This window comes from Aythya marila (genome assembly GCF_965140915.1).
Source record: "Aythya marila genome assembly, chromosome: 21".
Classification (NCBI taxonomy): domain Eukaryota; kingdom Metazoa; phylum Chordata; class Aves; order Anseriformes; family Anatidae; genus Aythya; species Aythya marila.
In genome coordinates, this window is record NC_139062.1 from 1,905,900 (window position 1) to 1,926,291 (window position 20,392).

At 41.5% G+C, this 20,392-nt stretch overlaps 1 protein-coding gene across 1 annotated transcript; it reads right to left on the minus strand.

Annotated features, from left to right (window-relative positions):
- Positions 1 to 64: 64 nt before the first annotated feature.
- On the minus strand, positions 65 to 20,310 carry DNAJC11 (DnaJ heat shock protein family (Hsp40) member C11). Its single transcript, XM_082776785.1, has 16 exons — positions 20,173 to 20,310; positions 16,954 to 17,083; positions 14,763 to 14,836; positions 13,497 to 13,598; positions 8,495 to 8,623; positions 7,658 to 7,780; positions 6,265 to 6,338; positions 5,018 to 5,207; positions 4,565 to 4,650; positions 3,997 to 4,113; positions 2,890 to 3,045; positions 2,516 to 2,585; positions 2,337 to 2,394; positions 1,553 to 1,695; positions 962 to 1,091; positions 65 to 326 (listed from the first exon to the last, which is right to left on the minus strand). Exons 1-16 carry the CDS (start codon positions 20,242 to 20,244, stop codon positions 301 to 303), a joined length of 1,680 nt encoding a protein of 559 aa, XP_082632911.1. The 5' UTR covers positions 20,245 to 20,310; the 3' UTR covers positions 65 to 300.
- Positions 20,311 to 20,392: the final 82 nt, after the last annotated feature.

The window sequence follows — 20,392 nt, forward strand, 5'->3', positions numbered from 1 at the left end:
GATGGCTGCATGACGGGTGGTGCTCAGTGCCCGCTCACACAACCTCAGCAGAAAGCACTGCGCGTTCAGAGTCATGTCGCTTTATTGGTTACTGAGCCACAATTCAGAGAAGTATTGCCTTGGAGTCACCTTGAGAAGCAGGTTCTCTCATTTTTTCTCCTAACATAATTGGTAGGCCACCACCTGCTATATAGATAGTAAAAATAAAAACGTCTCTGTTCGAACTTGGAGCATCTGGGGGAAGGTTTTGCAGTTTCCGTTGACCCAGGTACCGTAACAGAAGCGCACACTCTCACCAGATTAGCCGTCTGCATCGATTCTGTGAGCTGTTGGATGAGAACAGTAAATGGATACATGCCACTTTCTAGACACGTCCTAGCTTGACCTTAACTACTGTATCAGGAACGTTCCTGGTCACTCAGTTGGGCCAATGAAGCAGTCTAGAGTTAACAGGGGTTTGTGCCATTTAGCTAACTGCACAGGTCTACAGTGGTACCAGTAAAACACGCCACTAGTAGATGATGTCTCACAAAATGATTCTGGCAGAGAAAACATGAGGAAGAAATCTGGTGCAGGCCAGACGTGAATTGCCTAACAGGGATACCAGCCGCTGGAGGAAGCCTCTGCTTCCAACTCAGGTCTATCTAAGGTTAGATGGCATGAAGAGCTGCATTCATCTGCTGGTATGAAGAGCTGCTGTTGAGGTCTTTTACAGTCCTACTCCAGAGGCATATTATGGGTCAGTCCATTTCAGTAGAGAGCAATGCTCTATATCCCACCACTCACTAACCAATGGGAGATAACTCCAGCATGCCAGCAGGAAAACCTCCAGCTGACAGAGCCCAAGCAGCAGCAGAACAGCATCACTGCCACCAGATCTTAGACTGGAAGGCAGCACACTGCTTCTCCTCATAAATCTGAGGCAATTCTTTACTGGGTCCTGAAGGAAGGAGCTACTTACATTGCTTTGGTATCCTAAGGGCCTCATTGTCAGCTGACATCACTTGGTGCAGAACTCCCCGGAACTGGTAAAGCACTTTCAAACTCTTCTCCTCACCCACGCAGGGGTCGTAGAAACCTGGAAGCCCAACCTTTAAACACAGAAGGATAGACTGAGCATCAGGAAATGGACTTTTGCAGATCTTTGGTCAACTGACCAAAACCTTTTACTAGTGACAAAACTAGGAGAACAAAGTTTTGTTGGTAATGAGATGAGAAGCTAAGAAATTACATCCCCAATGGCATGTTCTAAATGCAGAAAAGATTGAATCAGGGGGTCAGGAAGTTTCTGGTGTGCAGCCCCAGAATCTCTAACACACACTGTTCCACACGGAACACTGAGACACTGTTTCTTTGACATTGGAAATGCTCAGAGAAATGATCTCCTAGAGGTTCATAACGCTTGTACAGAAGTGGCTTCTGTAAATTGACCTAGAGTTACCAGTTTCAAACACTGGAGAAACTCCCTAGTAGGACAACACACGGTTCAATCAAAATTCTGAGTCACACACTTGAGCGCCTGAGTATATGCTTTGACATTAGAGCTACGTACCTTGGATGCCTCTGTAAGGATGAGCTTAGAGTCCTTCACCAAGCACTGCAGGGGCACAGTCACATCTATTACTTTCACCTTCTCATTCTTCCGGCTGTTGTCATTAACAAACTTCCCATACCAGGCATTCACTACAATCAGACCTGCATTTCATATGAAACCACAGATGTGATGAAAGGCTTGCCACCAACAGCTGTGCAGACACTAATGAAAAAAACATCCAGCATTTTCTATTTTTTTTTTCTTTCAGTGATATTTAAATCCTCCTTGCCTGGCCCCATGTTTCTCAAGACAGAACATTTATACTTGGGCGTTTGTTAGCAGTCTTCAGCAATAGGACAGAATGACATGATTTAAATGTCACCCTGATGTGACAGTCCAAGTGAATGTCACTCAGCCCACTTTGGAAGAGTCTCTTGGAAATTGCTAGCGAACATCAGAACTCATTTCCATTATGATCCAAGAGTAAGCTGTGTAGATTAGAGATACAGCGGAACCCAAACTTTAAACTTTCACACATTCTTATACAGAAACTCTCTTTTGTGCAGAGATGAATCCAAACTGTTGTCTACATCCTAGTGATTGATCACGTAATCTGCCCCAGGACAACATTCAGTGCATCCCTAAGCTTTGACACCAGATGCTGAATCACAGTGGGCCTTTCCCAATAGTTGCACAACAGCAATTATACGATGCTTCATGCCTCCCTTAACCACCTCATGTTTGTATTGTTCCTTCCTCTCTTCAACTTTATGGAACAAGGAAGTGGTGTTACAATCTTTACCCATTCTGGCTTCCTCTGCTTCAATTATCCTCCGGACAGACTCTTGCATTAACCGGACCTGTCAAAATACAAGGGATAGAGTAAAAATCAAGCAGTGTCAGACACTGGGTCCCAAAGGGACAAGCCAAGTAAAAACAGCTTCCTCCAACTAAGAGGGCTTAGTTATGGGAAAGACTTACTGCAGCTTCTGCCTCCTGCTTCTTCTGAAGGATGTCGCTGGCAGTACTCTCCCTTTGCTTCTCCAGCTCCCTGGCACAAGGAAATCAACATCACATCAGGTGTACACAATGAATGGGATTCAGCCACAAAGTGGCAAATGTCTACTTACCCACCCCAATTACAACTGACCCACAATCTCACTCAAATGAGTTGGGTTTCAAGGTTCTTCCCCACCTTTCAAGATATTTTTGTAGCCTTCCAGAACTCAGTAGTATTGACGATGTAGTGTAACACAGTGCTTCAGCTGGCCATTCCAACCTTTGCACCAGACTCCCAGAAGCACTTGAGCAGGACTTCCCAGCTCTGTATTTCAAACACAGTCTTGCTAGCTCACCTCTCCTTTTGTGCCCTGAGGTAGGGTTTGATGATTAGCCTGTGCATGGCAAAGTAGATAACTAGGGGTCCCACAGTGGCATAAAATACAGCACTGGGAAGCAGCTGATCTGTTAGGTGGACAGGGAAGAAGTAGGTCTGGCTAGCCCTGTTCAACCTGCAACAAAAAAAGAACAGTGACAGGTCAGAAGAAATGCAGAGTTTAATGTGCTTGATTAAATATACTTTGCAGCAGCAACAACCCCCAAACAAGAGGAGATAGAAATGAACACTGAACACTCACAAATACGAGACAGTTGTAAACCTGAACATGGCAATGGTAAGGCAGTCAGCTGACGCCACCAAGAGCCACTGTCATAAGGTAGATCTCTGTTGTGCTAATACCTGGTACTTCTTAAGTGTTTTATTAATCTTAGGAGAATTTGTCTGGTCGTTACTTTAATCAGACAATGGGACCAACATCACCATGAAGAGAAAAGAAAATGGTAATAGAGAAGGTCTGTGTTCACAACCCCAGCATGTGCCTTCAAGGAAGGAGTACATTAATGTTCTTCTGAAGTTTATTGTGACATTTACTTTAGAAAACTCTTCCTGAGACTGAGATCTTCATGTCTTTATATTTTCTTCATCCTGGCATGCCCTCTGCTGGCAACAGTTAAAAAGTGCACTATAGTTTATAAACCCATGAGAATTTGGCATTTGTGAACTGCCTTATTAATAGTATAATCATCTATATTTGTTAACGATAATTCACTGATTTGAGTATATACCTATGCAGTGTTGTATAATAGGAATGAAATTAAATAAATTTCATCTAATAATATTTTTGGAAATCTTCCATTCACTTACCGTAATGCTCCAAAACTTAACCTTTATTTTCAGAGTATTTTGATGCATGCACGCAACAGACCCCAAAGAGGTGTTTCAGGCTCAGAGTAGTATGAGCACAGCTTGTATTAGAGGTGAGGGCAGTTGCAACCTTTTACAGTGATAATGTCAATATACCTGTATTGCCTTAAGACTGGGACCTTCCCACCTGAATTTCTGAACTAGAGTAATGCAGGTTATGGTCAGCCTCTGCAAACAACAGTTATAATCTTGAACTGACTTGATTTTCAAAGACACTCCTTGGGGAACTCCAACACTGACAGTGGCTCCTAAAATGCTGTGTCTGGAGATCTTCCTCTCTGCTCCGTACTCCACTATGGTCCCAAAGAAACCTGCCCTAGAATGGGAGAACCAAAAACTGGTAAGACAGGGAAGACTCTAATTTCTCTTTACTGAATTCTGTTTAGTGTAACTCCCCACCAGGTAAAACATACAGCAGATATATTGTGTGCACCACATGTTGGCTACAGGAAGTCACACTGTACCTACAAGATAAGATCAGCCTTTTCAGCTTGTAAAGGAGTTAGCAAACTACAAAAACTTCTGACTTTCTTATTGGCGATGATATGGAGGTATCAAACACACAGGTATTTTATGTTCAGCTTATCTCAAGAGCCACACAGAACTAAGCCTCCAAGACACTCACTTCAGTCATTTATCCACTATAATTAAAGAAAAGCAGATTCCAAAAGACTACATTCAATTTGTGTGGAATGTGAAGCCCTACAAAAGCAGGAGATAACATCCTTCAAGCCCTGAGCAACGCAAATTTCCTCTTGCACACTTACTTGAGAGAACCTTTCACTCGTGTTTGATCCTCATCCTGAAACTTATGCTGATAACTGACCATCATGAAAGAATGAGGGATTCCCAGCTGAAATACAAAAGGCACAAATTTATGAAAACATATCCCTGGCCACTTTTGAATGTTCCCCCTATACTTTCCGTCTTATCCTTTAAGTGGCACAGAAAACATAGCGATGTCTGCCACTTACTTGTGACAGCCCACAATCTGTGCAGTCTGTGTTGACCATCCTAACCCTAATCTGAGCTGATCCACATCAGATGTCACGTTGCTGGGTACAAAGTGCTGTGTTCTGTCAAATGCAGCTGGTTAGCTATGTTAAATGTTCTTAAGAGACGATATCGACTGCTCCTTTACCCTCTATTCCCAAGCCAAAACACTGCTGGAACAGAAAAACCGAGACACTGTCCCCTGCATACAGCAGCAGGACTCTCACCTGTAACGCCACTGTGAAATGGCTGGTTTTTGTATCCCGGACGATGCTCGTGTTCATGGCTGACTGGATGCCCCACCGCCACTGTAAGTATCCCATTGTGTTCTTATCAAGGTTGCGGGCTAGAACTGTGGTGAGGCCTGGGCGGATCCCACGGGATGAAAACTGCAGAGCACAGTTTGTAGTGATAAAACTAGAAGGAATGAGAAAAGCCTCATCAGGCTCTCCAGAAGGCCTCAAATTCTCTCTTGCATGTGAGCCTTGCTGGATGTGCAGAGACTGTCTTGCAGAAAGCATGACCCCCAAGGGTTTCAGGAAAAACTCCAAATAATTTATATTGTACTGGCCACCACTGTACCTCCCCAGCAGTGTATGCTCATGCCCTAGTTTACTTGTCTGTGCCATAGCACTGCGATCCACACAGCAAGCTCCCTTCCAATCTTTGCCCTTCTGCCCTAGGCAGAAAAAAATCTGGTCATCTGCTTAGAATTGCTTTCCTACAAAACTAGCTTAAGAAATGGTTGCTTTTTACTGATCTGCCATGATCCAGAAGTTGTTTCTGTTTTAAGAAGTGAGAAACATATCATCTTCTGGTCAGTAGGTAGCCCTTAATATCAGTAAAGCTTCATGGAAAAGAAACCCTATAGTTCCTCCTGAAGTAGGAAAACAGTACAGTAACAGCAGTCTCTTAAAACATAGCATTTTCACAAGAGGCTTAATAATACTTTGTAAAGACTAAAAGCTTCTCAGTATCTGCGCTAAATACAAATTTCCTACCACGAAGATGATGTTGTATCTTTAAACTAATCATAAGACATGTTTACTCGAACAGTGCAATACAGATTTATATACAAAGAGCCTCTACTATTAGTCCTCTATTGATCTAAGAACATGTACACATTTTTCTGGCTGACTACAGCGACATCAGCTCTCCATTTTAGAACAAGCTTCTATTGATCTCTTTGTGAGATCATGTCTTGAGTATCATGATTTCATGACAAGATCAAATACAAATTAATGAAGTAGAACAAAAACCCTCCTTAAAATAGAAGCATTAAAATAGAGGACGCTAACACACAAAAAGAATACAGACATTTTGACTGGCACTAAAACATTAGCTAAAGTCTAAAGAAGAAAGACATTATTTTGTAGGACAGAAAACAAGTCCAGAATTAACATGAAAATGAATTCAAGCTGTTTGCTTCCTTAGTGTGAAATATTAACCGCTAAACCATTTTTGCAATATTTACCATCTTGGTGTAAGATTACGGAATATCTTCAGACCGAAGAGAGGTCCCTGAAGGTCTCCTGCTCCGAACTCCAACTGTTACAAAGGCACAATGCCAAATAGTTAGAAGAAAACACTTTTGCAAGTGACAAAGTACGTCACAAGCATCATTTACACCACAGGTATTTTACACATTTCTGAATATTTACTGCATATTTTAGCATCCTCTCTTTCCTGCTAGCTTTGCATTTAGAACAAGAGGTGTCTCACTGAGTGGTGTCATCATGAGTAAAACAAAGCCGTTTTTATAGCCCTACATGCTAACTAGCACCTGGCTCTGGCTGCTCCAGCAAGAACAGAGAAAACACCACCACCACAGCCCTCCAGCGGCAAATCATGAAGCCAGGCTGGTGCACTCTGAGTGTAAGAGTCCTTGTCTTTAATGTTCACCACTTTGATGCAGATGGCCTTGCAGATAACTGGAGAAGAACGGTTAGGACAGCCTCACAGTAACTGTTGTCAGCAGTTCTGCTGCTGCACAGTCTCAGCGTCTTCAAAATGCGCCTGCTGTTTCAGACAATAGTCTGGGTGATTTCCAGGGCTGCTATTCAATGTTTATTTGGTGCTGTCCATTCTCATTAACAGAGGCAATTCTTTGACCTGACACCTCCCTTGATAATCCTGCAGAAACAGTTCCTACTACATCTGCATCTCCCAAGTAGATTTGTTATATGGGTCTTTTTTCTTTTTTTTTTTTTTTTTTGACTTTTTCAGTTATCTGACTCTTGACTGTATCTACAAGCTCCTATGTTATTAACATTACAAAAGCCCAATATAAATCAAATGCCTCCAGTCCATGAATTTCCAAATAAGTGGAAAATTCCCATTTCTCACACACTGAGGAAACAGGTTAACAGCAGCTGATGCACAAAAAGGACTTGCAGAAAGCAGATAGCTGCCAGCCACAACAGCAATGCCACAAAGCATCTCCAACAAAGCCATCAGTCTCATGCAACAGAGCTTGTGCTCATATAAAAGGAGTCACCACAGGTGATTATCTGGGACCTTTTAGCTACTTAGATCATACCTGCCTGCAAGTTAAACTATTTCCTCCCATAATTCAACTCGTGAGCAAAGCAGTGTTGTGAAAGACAGAAAATTTTGTTCTACTATTCTGTAGAATATGTTTTTTTTGATACCACTGTATCAATACGGCTATTGCCTAGGTCTCTAAGAGCTCTTTTCATAGGACATTCAAGAAAGCTTGTCAGTATTGCTATACCTATTTTTTGAAATGGAAGCACAGAGAAGTGAAACAAAGCTGAAATCTCCTAAAGAAAATAAAGCCTAGGTAACTAATCCAAGCAGCCTGAAATATACTAGATACAAAAATGCGTAACATCAAGTGCTCTTACCTCTCCCCATCCCTTGGCAGATGTCACCCGTCTAAGAGCAAGATTAATTGATCCACCTCCATTCCCATTCTGGGTAGAGAGGTTACCAGACAGTATTGCTGTGTCCGTGGCAGTTAGTGGTGCCTGAAAAAATTAATGTATTGTTACCAACATGATCCCAATTCACACATTTAATGCATACTCAGCAAAGACATGATCAAACCTGCAGGTGAGTGCAGACCGTAAGCACAGAGACAGGTAACACTACAACTGAAACCTTGTCATCCACTACATCCAGGTGTTGGAACCAGACACAGCCACACTTGCTCTAAATTTTGTAGTCAGAATGCACCAAAGCCAGATAATTCTTACAGTATCAGCTGCTTGTGACACTAACGTACTACCTTGTAGTCCTGACCTTATTTGCAATCCCTTCTAATCTTGCTAACAGACTAAGTTTCTTCAACTCTTTGTAACTGAGTATATACATTTTCCCTTCTTTTTCTTACCTGTATCCTCAAAATCAGATGACACGTGTGTTGTGGTTTAATCAGGTCAGTGTGCTTTTATGTACTGAATGCTCTGTGTTTAGAGAAAACTAGATACCCGTTTTTAATCACAATTCAGCCTCCCTGCTAGCAGGAAAGTAGGACCACTATAGCGTGCAAACCAGTCCCTACATATAAGACATACAGTCTTATAGGAACTGAGCCTCCCACCCACACCGGTTAATCACGTCCTCCCATGAAGAACAATGAGAACCCCCCTGAGCAGTGTTTCACTTTCTGCTGGCTTGCATTGCCTCGTTATCTCAGGCCCTGACCCACACCAGACGCAATGCCTGCCTGTCCTCCTTACCTCGATGGACTGGGATATGTGCATTTTGTTTATTTCAATCTGGGGAAAGCTGCTCCCTTGCACGTCTTCATATTCTTCATCATAACGATCAAAGAGGTCAGTGGCATCTATTCCAACACTAATGGTTCCCTAAGGAACAAGTGAAACAAGTACCTATTATTAACAAACATCCAACATATCCAGGCCAACTGGCTAAAGTATCTTTATAGGCAACCAGTTTAAAGATTTTTTTTTGCTTTTTCATGTTTTATAATTACATTTTCCACCCTAAAATGCATATGCATTTCATACACATTCAAGACAAACAAAAATGTTTGCAGTATTCTAAAACAGCAATATAAATCATAAAATAAACTGCATAAAAGACAATTTTTTTTTTTATTTTTCAGGAGGAATGAAAGCAACCTTAGCACTAGTGGAAATTTTTTCTGTTGTTAAATGTAACAGAAGTAGGTAGAACATTTTCACGCAGAGGGTATCTCCTTCCCCCACCACTGACCCTCCTCCACCAATTTGTCAATATTTTAAAGTTGAATCAATATACTTCAGAAATGAATCTTCTTCAATGGAACTTGGCCAGAAATTCTCTAAATGCTTTCTTCTTATGACTTATCTCAAAAAACTTTGCATTGTTCACTTGCAATTGAGCTTGTCAGTCAACATTTCATTTTCTTTTCCCTAGCTTATATCTCATAATCAGAAGAAAAGCTTGACAGACTTTTAGCAAGTGGTAAATATTTCCTTTCTCAGGCCACAGAAATAATGCCTTAAGCTTATTCCTACAAAAACTAGGCCACAGCTAGATAGTCTGTCTACCTGCTGCTGTGTTCAATCATACTAACTGCAAGAATGGCTTTATTTGAAAAGGGCATGATTAGATCCTTGTCTGGGTCATATAATTTCAAGAGGCTTTTGAAAACTTCCCTATAGATCAATTAAACAGCATTACAGCTCGTATAAAATGTACCAGTTGCAAAAAAAAACCCAAACCCTATGCACAAGCATAGAATTAACTGAGCAATTTGTATGAACAACCCTTAGTAACTGGGTAGGTACAAAAAAACATTCACACAGAGTCTAACTATGGACAGAATAAATTCTTATTTCAATCTGACTGAGAATTTTTCCATGCTCACTGCATTCTAATAAAATCCTGAACCTTAAAAAAATGAAGAATTGCAGAGCTTGACAGGACTCAGAACTTCTGTTTGGTTTGGCTCCCAACTATTTACTGTGGAGATTCCTGACCTCTTCTCAATGTTTATTTTCTGATTGCTTGCACAGAAAAAAAATAATTATAAATATTAACATAGAAAGTGCAATTATTTTCAGGAGAAATCTGGAATAAGAGCTGCACCCCGTTTTTATTTTTATTTTTTACAATTTATTCTAGAAAGGCCGTTGAATTTCAAATCAATTACGCTTATCTTTCTGTTTGTGGTGATACAAATGACAAGGTCCTGCCCTTTATGCAGACTACTACTTTTCAGGCATGAGCTGCAAAGTCACCTTCAGGGGATCTGCTCTCCAAACGCTACAACTTCTTCAGTTTCAGGCCTCTCATATGTTGTGTTGTTCCTTGAAACAAGGCCAAAGTAACAGTGAAGCAAGGCAAAACTGCCAACTGCCTAGGAAGCTGTGCAGCCCTGTGCTGCTGCTCCAACCGTCTGGAAAGCAACTGAGGAAAATAGCCAAAGAGAAACAAAGAGTGCCAACTTCACTCAATGAAATTCCAATAAATGCACTCCAGAGTGACTGCTCAAACACGTTTAAGTAAAGGTGAACTTTTATTTTAACAAAGTAGAGAACTACTGCTGTTTTTTTCTGATGCTATTCATTTCAAAGAAGTATAAAACCCAAGATCTTCATAGCAGATGCAGGACAGAAAGGTTTTCCACTTGGAGTGCCACATTCAGTGAAGAACCTCTGCCAGACTGCAACTTTAAATTCCGAGTTAAATGTTTTTAAACAAAGGTTATCAAACTAAGTAGCAAGCATGTTGAATTTGAGTGGCAAAAAGAAAATTAAAAGATATATATTTTCAACTCAGATCAGAATATAAGCAGCAGTAAAGATTTCTTAAGTATTTGCACTAAAGAAATTAAAAATATTTTTATAGCAATCTGTTTAATTGTACTGCAATACTTGTACTCTGTTGGTATGTACAAAGTTGTAAACATTTCTGACATTCATTGCACTTAATTTCTTTCAATCATACTCAAAATTTTATGATTTCTGTTTTCACACCTATGAATTTTAAAACAAGTATTCCTTTCAATGAAAATGAAGAAGTCAAAAGGAAAACATCTGGACCTATTCATCAAAGTCTCCAAGATTCATTCAGAGGAAAGGAGCACCTCGGTTTCCTCCTTCGTGGTGTCCCTCCCTCAGCCTCAGCAGAACCTCTATTTAGTTTCTTTTTGCTGAAGTGAGCAGCAAACTCCATGCAGGTATTTTACCTCCTGCCAAGCAGGTGAAGTCACCCTCAGAGACCTATAGGTCCTGGCAAGGAAACTGGCTCACACACAAGTACAGGAAAAGCAGCAGATGGTAGTGTTAAAAATATTCCCTGAGAACGACAGCACCCCCTATGCCACCGGATAATAGAGAGGGGAGTGCTGCTACTCGCAATTCCCCATCAGCCACCTGCTCAGACCATTGGAAAAGGAAAAACACTCCCCAAAGTACGAACAGCAGGGAAAAGCTGTAAAGCTCTGCTCAGAAGTTGGCTGTGCACGCTCAGCAACATGCTGCAAAGTACACCAGCTCAGCAGGGTGGGAAGTCGGTAACAGCACTACAGAACCATCCTAAGTGTTATCTGGCATCACCTTTTAAAATCACCTTTATTTAACATTCCTGCAAATATGAAACAGTCGCTATTGATGAAATTATGAGACATGTCAGAGAGGAATATCCTCCATCCTCATCTTTTTCCTAATGGATTTGCCTTCTGAAAGGTGACATATGGAAGCAAGGCTAAGCCTTGAGGGACCTAAACTTAAATGTTGACCTCCCACAGCAGGAAAATAATGGGATTTAGTTTCTCCAAACAAGAAGCTGTTCTTCTCAAATCAAATAATGAACTTTTCAACCGTTCTGCATGTCTTTGAAAGCGAAAACAAAACTCTAAAAGCAAATAATAGATTCAAATCAAAACCTGCCACATTGCCTACATCTGGTTATTGCTCAACATTTCTGGTTAAAATGCTTTATTTTGCTGGTGCCATTTTATAGAACTAACAAAATGTTGGAAATTTAAAAAAAATCTCGTGCTCATGTATGAAATGATCACAGCTGTGCTACTAATTCCACAGGAACACTGCCTGGAGAGACATTTCTATAGGATGCCAATCAGCAATTGCTGTAAACACCCAGATGGCTAATTTTATCACAGGACACAGAGGCTGAGGCTTACAACCCAGCTCTGCTTTTTACTGCTCACAGCCACGGCAAAATGCCCAGATAAAATGTCAAATTCCTGAAGTCACAGGGTTATGTGGAGATTACCATGCCCTCTCTGCCAGTATCTTTCTGACCCCAATCACTCTCATCTCAGACAGAGACATTTTGACTTGCCCCATTTTGTGGCATCCAGAAGTCTCTTCCTGCCTGGAATAATGTTGTCAAGTCATATTTACATATCACCTGCTGCTTATTTACCCTTCCAGTACAAGCAAGTTCTTAATATCTGTACATTAATCACAACAGCCGGGAGATCCATATTAGTCAATTTGACTCTGGAGATACCCATTTTTCTATCAAGAATATAAGCATTTATAAATAAAACAAATTCTGCTATCTCATAAGTTATTCTTCTGAGACAGAGAAAGTTTCTTTGTCTATATAAATCTCTGCAGTTACCTCAGGGTGGAGAGAGGAAAACTAAGGCTCCCCACCATATTTCTATCCGACATGAAAGAAGCAGATTTCTAACAGGGGGTTCAAAAATAAGCAATAAAATCATTCCTGATAGTTTAAGGAGAAAAGAGGTGGGGAGGAGAGAGGGAGAAAAAAAAATAAGCTAACTGGCAGACTAAAGTCTAAATACACTAGGTGAATGTAGATGCAACTCTCAGATGTTATTCACTGCCTGAGAACCAAGACTTTCCTGATTCAACAAGCTTTGAAACCTCACTCACTGGGAATCCTGACAAAACCTGGGTTTGCTTACCTATTTATCAAGCCAAGAGCCTGCAAGGCCATTACTATTCTAAACTATTGGAGTTCTCAAGTCCCGGCAGGTGACAGGAAGCAGTGGTTAATCATCATTTCCATATTTCCCTGCCATTCCAATGCTACCACAAGCAGATCATCCTCATCACAGGATTCTTGATCATCCCTAAACAGCCAAGACTCAGCTGTGAGGTGGGTCATTTAGGGTCACTTTATTGCTGCTTAAATGGACTGAGAGATGAGAATGGAATATTCAATGATTCTCTTTGTAAAAGCGTAATAAAACTATCTTAAAACAGGCATTAACTGAAACTGGCAAGATCCCAACCCTGCTCAGGTTGATTTTGCTCACTGTGCTGCAAATGCTCACAGTGAGCAGGAGGAGTTCCACTACCCATCTGGTTTGGTAGCTGCCTCGTATTTTTTGTTGGTTTCAAGGCTGCATTTGAATATTTGCCCACATTGTTGTGACGCTACAGCAGTGTTGAAGGGAGAAAACTGTCAGGTAACTGCAGGGTTTCATTTTGGATATTTGGAAAGAATTCATAAAAATTTCAGTGTAAGGAATGTTTTCTTAAAATTGCTGAAAGAGATATTTTACTCTGAAATTTATCAACAGAAAAAAAAGTAAGGAGAAATATTGTTCAAAGATCTAGCTTTTTCCCCACATTTTCCAAAGAAATCACACATTCAAAAAAGGAAAAGTAATACACTAAGTGTGGATACCAAAGGGGATATTTACCATAGCCCTTCACTGAAACTCATCACCCTTGCATATTTCTAAAGATTTAAGGATTCACTGTTGAGACTGGGATGAAGTCTGCTTACCTTTGGATTCGTTCGCTGCTGTAGTCTTCTCTCTTCCCTCTCTCTCTGCAAACGCTCAAATTCCTCTCTGATTTCAGCTGGAGTTCTCTTCCTTTCCACAACCTGTTTAAAAAGAATTTGAATACACAAAAGATTACCAGAGAGAGAATGTCCAGGGCATTTCTGCTGGTGGAAATGAGGTCCACTGACATGGGTACACTCTAATTTAACTTTGTCCCTGATGCTGCTGTAAGCCACTCTGCACGAGTTTTAAGTATCAGAGTTTGGAACCAAACACCTGGGCCAGATTGAATGGCAAGCAAGAGAGTAAAACACATGCTTTGAGAGAAGTGAAATGGTCTTGTTCTTATCTACTCTTGAAAAAAATAGGGCAAGAAGGTTTCAGACCACAGGTAGAAGACACTGCAGTACAGCCCTTGCCAACAGCTATGCGATACCTTATCTACTAGGTGTAGAAATGAAAATGCCTGAACGTCTGGTGTGAGGTAAACTGACGGACTGCTTTGTGATTTTAGGCTAGGCTGATTCACATCTGTTTACCTTACACGTCTCAGGGAATTAGGGTTTTAAATAGGTATGGCTCTAGTTACTGATAGAAAAAGTATTACATTTGGATTTTCAAAGTAAGATTAAATCTGCAATGAACAGCTCAAAATGTCTGTTATATGCTGCCATTGCTACACATGACTTGCTACTAACCCCAATGTTGATCTTGGTACTGACTTGACACAATATAATATGATTTTGCAGCAAGCAGTATAATTTAATTGACTAAGACTGACAGAGGGGACTTAAAAGGAAAGCCAGGAACAGATAAGCTCTTTTTCATAGCACTCTATAGCTGTTCCCTCTCTCCCCTCCCAGCAAGACAGGAAAAAAAAAAATCAAACCCACAGGCTAACTGGTATGGAAAAAAAGTTTCAGATGAGAAAGACAAGCCAAGCTGGACAATACGGATGCATTTGTCTCAGACAAAGATGTTGCCTGTCATGGTAATATCCTATTAGAGAACTCAATGTCAGGTTTATTGTTCTCTTGTCAAGTAAAAAAAAAAAAAAAAAAAGCAAGTATTCTTTGAAAACCCATCACGGTGTTCCAGGGAGGGAGCAGGGAGAAAAAGAGAAAGACAATTAAACAAGAATGCCTTCTAGCAGACAGGCATTTTTTTAACACCAAGGTGTCAGTGCAGCTCCATATTAACAAGAATTTCAGATAAACCTAGGTTTAATCAATTCCACTGGCTGTAAAGTGCTAGATTTCTCTCACCTCCCATCCTTCCATCTCCAGTCCTCTCCTCCCATATATGTCATAGATGGCTCTGGTCTGTGGATCACTAAGCACTGCAAATTAAAATCAAAAGAGGCAAGAACTCAGTTTTTGGTCTTCTCAAAGTTCAGGCCAACACACTTGTGATATTTAAACACAAATTCTGAAAACTTGTTCTACAGGTGCGTCCAACTTTTACGTTAACTACCTTTAACGTTTCCACGTACTATAATAATAGGACACACTGACCACCTCCCTCCAACTTCGTTTTTTTCATACTTCCAAAATATACATTTAGAAGAACATGAAAGAAACACGCAGAATAACTGAATATTCAACAAGGGGGTTTTAATATTGCTTTTTTAACTGAAGGGTAACATAAACCCTCTCACAATCAATGGGATTACTAGCAATCCAGTGACAGCAGTCCCTGGAAACTTTCTACCTCTAACTAGTGTTCAAAGCCTGCTTTGGTCTCTGGCTCCTTGTCTTCAACCTCCCTCACCATCCCCACTCATTGATCCTTTCCCACCCACTCCAAACATATGGAACATGCCAAGCACCAACAAAGCAATTTCCAGGACAGAATTCAAGCCTCATGAAATACCAACTACAGGATAATTGTAAAAATGCGTGTAGAATTCAAACCTCCCCAGAAGTCACTCAATACAACAGAGAAGATGAAATATACCAGTAGACTGCAACAATTACTTTGGAAAAAGACTGTACGCAGAATTAAGAAGAATCTCTAAGGCATATTGTAATGTACAATCTCTCTTACCAGTCTTCATTAAAATAAACAAACAAAAAAACAACCACAGTATTTTTCCAACAGGGTTCTGAGACAAGCTTTATCATAGCATGTATTTCTTTTGACTGTGTGGGAACTGATGAGTCTTCAGGGAGCTGGATGTGTATATTAGGGAAAAGAAGTCTTATACTAGTAAGTTGAGCTTTGATCTCAACTACAGAAAGATTATTGAACTTGCTAAATGTCATAGGTAGACACTATTTTTCAAGAATTCTGATGAAAGAAAACTGTTACAGGATATTAAGAGACGGAAGAAGAAGGGGAAAAATAGGCAGAAGGTGAGGTGGATTATTTATCTGACGTTAACATTATTATTTTAAAATTTTATGCAGACATTTGATACTAGACAAGCTAGGGACAATATAAATGACTCCACCCATGTTCAATTCCAACTGGAAGAAACAAATGCTTATCACTCAGAGAACAAGAGAGTAAAAAAAATGTTTAGTTCATTTTTGAGAGCTAATAGAGGAATATCTATATACCTTTATTCATTTTGCTTTAGCTTCTCTTTAGGTTGTGCCACTAAGCACTTAGCAGTAATTTTTTAATGCAGAAGAGTCCTACCAGCTTCTAATCAGTTTGTATTCCAGCTGCTTCCTATCTCATTTCTAAATCGCTGCAAGCTAATTCTAATGACCCATTTCGTTGTGCCTCAGTAATGCTATCTATTACCTTTGGTAACATCAGGATTTACGTAAGTGTTGGATTAATTCAAAATATTTTTAAAGGGCTTTGACATCCTTGGATGAAAAAAAATCTAACTACTTGTCTATACTTTGTCCTTATCTCAGTCTTAGAATATGGAAGAACTTGTTGAAAGACAATGGAGACCTTAATCGCTTGCTTTGGAACAGAAACAGGATGTATTAGTTCAAAAGTAAAAGCTGAAATTGTCTTTCTGTTTGACAATTTTCAGTCCTCAGTCTCTGGGGAAGTCTTTTCAGAAGTCAGGGAAGTGGTGAAAAGATTATTTACAATATGCAGGAGATAAGACAAGAGGGAATGGCTTCAAGTTGCACCAGGGGAGGTTCAGGGTAGATATTAGAAAAAAATTATTCTCAGAAAGAGTAGTCTGGCATTGGAGCAGGTTGCCCAGGGAAGTGGTGGAGTCACCACCCCTGGAGGCGTTTAAGGCTGGATGTTGATTAGGAACATGGTTTAGTGGGCAATATTGGTGGCAGGGGGACACTTGGAGTAGGTGATCTTAGAGGACTTTTCCAACCTTAATGTTTCTACGATCTTGTTCATCGCTGAATTTATACTGCATTGCTCCTCTGATTTACAGGAGAGAAACGGGGAATAAAAAATTACCAAATATCAGGAAATGTTATTACTATTTTGTAATAATATTTGTTTGTGCTCCAGAAAACCCCTGACCTTCATAAGCTTGGTGGACAAGGTTAAACAGCCGCTCAGCTTGTGTTTTCAGCTCTGGGTCTCTGTGCTTGTCTGGATGATAAAGCATACACAAACGGCGGTAGGCAGCTTTTAGTTCTTCCTGAGAGGCCTGCAAAAAGCAATAAAAATGAATTTAGACACAACCAAGGCTAATTAAAAAAGACCTTTCTCAAAACCAGCCTTAGAAGTCCAACAGCTATTATGATCCGTTACTTTTGCTTACACAAGATCAAGAATGGACTTCTCTTTCAGTGTAGGACACACCGTTTACTTAAGTTAACAAAATGTTCAGTATTTTCCAAGCTATTTATAACACGACAAGTAACAGCAGCAGCTTATCAAGGTTAAAAAAAAAAAAAAAAAAAAAAGTTAGGTAAAAACCAAACAAATTAAAAAAGGAATCTGTATTCATATGCTGTTTTTATTACACGACTGCTATCTCCCCAATTCAGTTCAGAAGAGAAGAAAAACAAAGTCACCTCAAAGTCAAACTCATCTTGGTCACTTCAATACAGAGCTTTACATCTAATTCTATTTTAATCCTCAACTTTCAAGCATATCAAACTATCGAAAAACACAGCAACTTATCAAAAAATGTTGACTTTCCACATCTGTAAAGAAAATTAAACCTGTAATTTTATATTCTTCCCATCACTGCTATGCTCCCTGGCATTTCCTTTCCTATACAGCAAGGACACTCTCTTGTGCTGTGAGAATGGCAGGCACATCACGTCCCCTCAAAAATTCACTCACCTGCAATAGATGGATGAACAGAAGACCAGTAAGTCACTAAATGCATCAAGAAAAAAAATTGTGCTCACAACTACTCCGGAATTTTAGATGGCATCTGGCCTCATTCCAAAGACATTTGGTGAATAGAGATTTTGGATGGCTCTTTCAGAATCAATGGAATAATAAAACATGCCTTCCTTTATCATCTCCCAGAAGACAATCTCAGAGCAGGGTTGGTTTGTTTTTTTTTTGACTCTAGAAAGTCCTGGTAGCTTCCCCTTTCTCACCTAGTTCCTTGTATTTCAGCCACTATCTATTCCTTGAAAGCTGATTAACACACATTTAACCAAAATCAACTGGAACTGCACTGAAAGGCCCGGTTAGCAAATGCAGCTCCCAGGACGTCAGAGAGGTTCGTACTGGCCAGCTAGGAAACTGTCCATGCAAGAATCGATTCCTGGGGCACTTACTGCAGAGCAGCAGGAAGCAGAGTACCACTTCTCTACACCAGGGGAAACATTCAGAGCAAAAAAACTGGAACAGCATCGCCGTTATTTGCTGGCCTCCTTCAACCAAACACAATCACCCTTTTATTGCAGTGAGGGATTGTAATGGGAAGGAATACAACACAGCAAGTGATAAAGGGGCACCAAGACAATGTCTTCTGGTATCTTCTGATAACAGATTTTAAAGACGCAAGTTCTACCTGCTCCTAATGTTCTGTGACTGAAGCTTTCCCAGTTTCCTAGTTTTCCCTTTGGAACCAAAGGCTATAAAGGTTTGTTTCCTGCAGTACTGTCTTCTTCTGACTTGCGGTGAGGAGAGTGAGGATTTCCATCTGAAGAAATGCATTCACCTGCATACCAGAACTACAAGTCCATTCAGTTTTTAGGACACCTCAGAATAGATGATTTCTTTGCACATTTGTATTACTTAATGTTATTTTTTCTAAATGATATAGCAAAAGTAAACCTGCTGAATTTGCCAGTCCCAAGACAGTCAGATAGCTACAGCCCAGCTACCTTCTTTTTACTACCTTGTGCTTCCTTGGACATTGAATTTAAACTAGATTGAAAAGGTAGGGGAATATAAAGCTCTACAATGACATTCATTAATCAAATTAATGATAAATGGCTTAATGTGCTATTGATTATATAATAGAAATGAGCAGTTTCATTCTTCATAAATGCCATGTTCAATAAAACGTTAGATTGGGCCTTTCATCATCGCAGAATAGATTGGGTCATTGGTTCAATATTTCATGAGCGATAAGCTCTCAGAAACCACTAAAAGAAATACTGACATCATTTCAAGTCGCAATGAAACGCATAAGTCAGTAATAACCATACGCAACTTACATTTTTAATTTTGCCTGGAATTTTGGTAATAAAAGACGCACCATTTCCCTGCCTGGGGCTTAAACAACTTCACTCCGTGTTTAAGGCACGCCACCACATTTTTACTGGACTGAAATCCATGAAAGATTAACCACACACACAGCAGAACATTGCCGCTCAGCAGGCTTACTCTCCTTCCCACAGCTGCGAAGTTCCGTGGTTAACTCTGCCATTAAGAGTGGGATTTTTGCTGTCCCACCACACAAATTCACTCAGCAGACAAGAACCACAGAATGGCCTGGGTTGAAAAGGACCCTAAAGGTCACTGCACACCAACGCTATGCAGGATAGCACTACGGAATTTAATTATCCAGGGGTAATGAACAACCCAAGTACTACCCTCACGTGGAATTACTCCTTCAAAGACCATTCTTAACTCGGTTTGCAGCTCCCTGTTGTACCAAACCTGCATTTTCTGGCATCTGTCGAAGAGCTTAAAGTCTAGCTCAGTTAACTATTAAGCCCTCGCCGTTAACCTCCCTGGCAGCCACAACGCCCTCGTGCTTCCCGTCTTATCCTCACCCTTTCTATCTGCGCGTCGGTGACATTTGGGAGCGTGGATTACAAAACCTGTCGAGCGATGTAAAAACACAACCCGCGGATTTTAACAAGAGCCACACAGAAACCCTGCAGAAAAAGGATGTATCGAGTAACACAAGTCTGGACTTCGAAAAAGCAACTGAGGCGTATAGATCCCCTGAATTTGGGCAAAAAATATGATTTTGACGTGGAAACGGGCTCCCCACCCGTGTTGGCAGCGATGCCCCCAGCTCAGCCTCCTGCCCCGAGCTCACCCCGCGCCAGGCCGCAGCCGGTGCCGGTGCAACCCTGAGGAGCCCGAGCGGAGCCCCGAGCTCGGGAGGCGCCGCTGCTCACCCCGAGGCCCCCCGAACAGCTCCGGGCAGCGTCCCCGGGGCCCTCACCCCGCTCCCGGGACACGAGGCCGCGCTCTCTCAGCGCCCCCTCAGCGCCTCGCGCCCGGCGGAGGACGCGCGCGGGAGGCCGAGCCCCGACCCCGGCGCCCTCCCGCGCCGCCCGCGGCCCTCCCCGCCCCGCCGCCGCCGCCCACCTCGCGCCGCACGTTGAGCAGCGCGTAGTAGTCCTCGTTGTCCGGCGCCTCCTCCGCCAAGGCCGCCGCCATCTTGCCGACCTCTCACCCCGCCGCCACCGCCGGCCGCGGCCCCGCCCCCACAGCGCCCCCCGGCGGAGCGGAGGGGGAGGCGCCGAGACCTTCCCCCCCCTCCACCTCCCTCCCCTCCCGCCCCAGCCGTGCCCGCGCGTGCGCACGG

Excerpts from the sequence above, each read along its gene's own strand:
- DNAJC11 (XM_082776785.1), bottom strand. The coding sequence starts at position 20,244 with ATGGCGGCGGCCTTGGCGGAGGAGGCGCCGGACAACGAGGACTACTAC. Across the intron at positions 6,339-7,657 it reads CTGCCAAGGGATGGGGAGAG|TTGGAGTTCGGAGCAGGAGA; the intron begins GTAAGAGCACTT and ends CCTTTGTAACAG. Across the intron at positions 5,208-6,264 it reads CGTAATCTTACACCAAGATG|TTTTATCACTACAAACTGTG; the intron begins GTAAATATTGCA and ends CATTCCTTCTAG.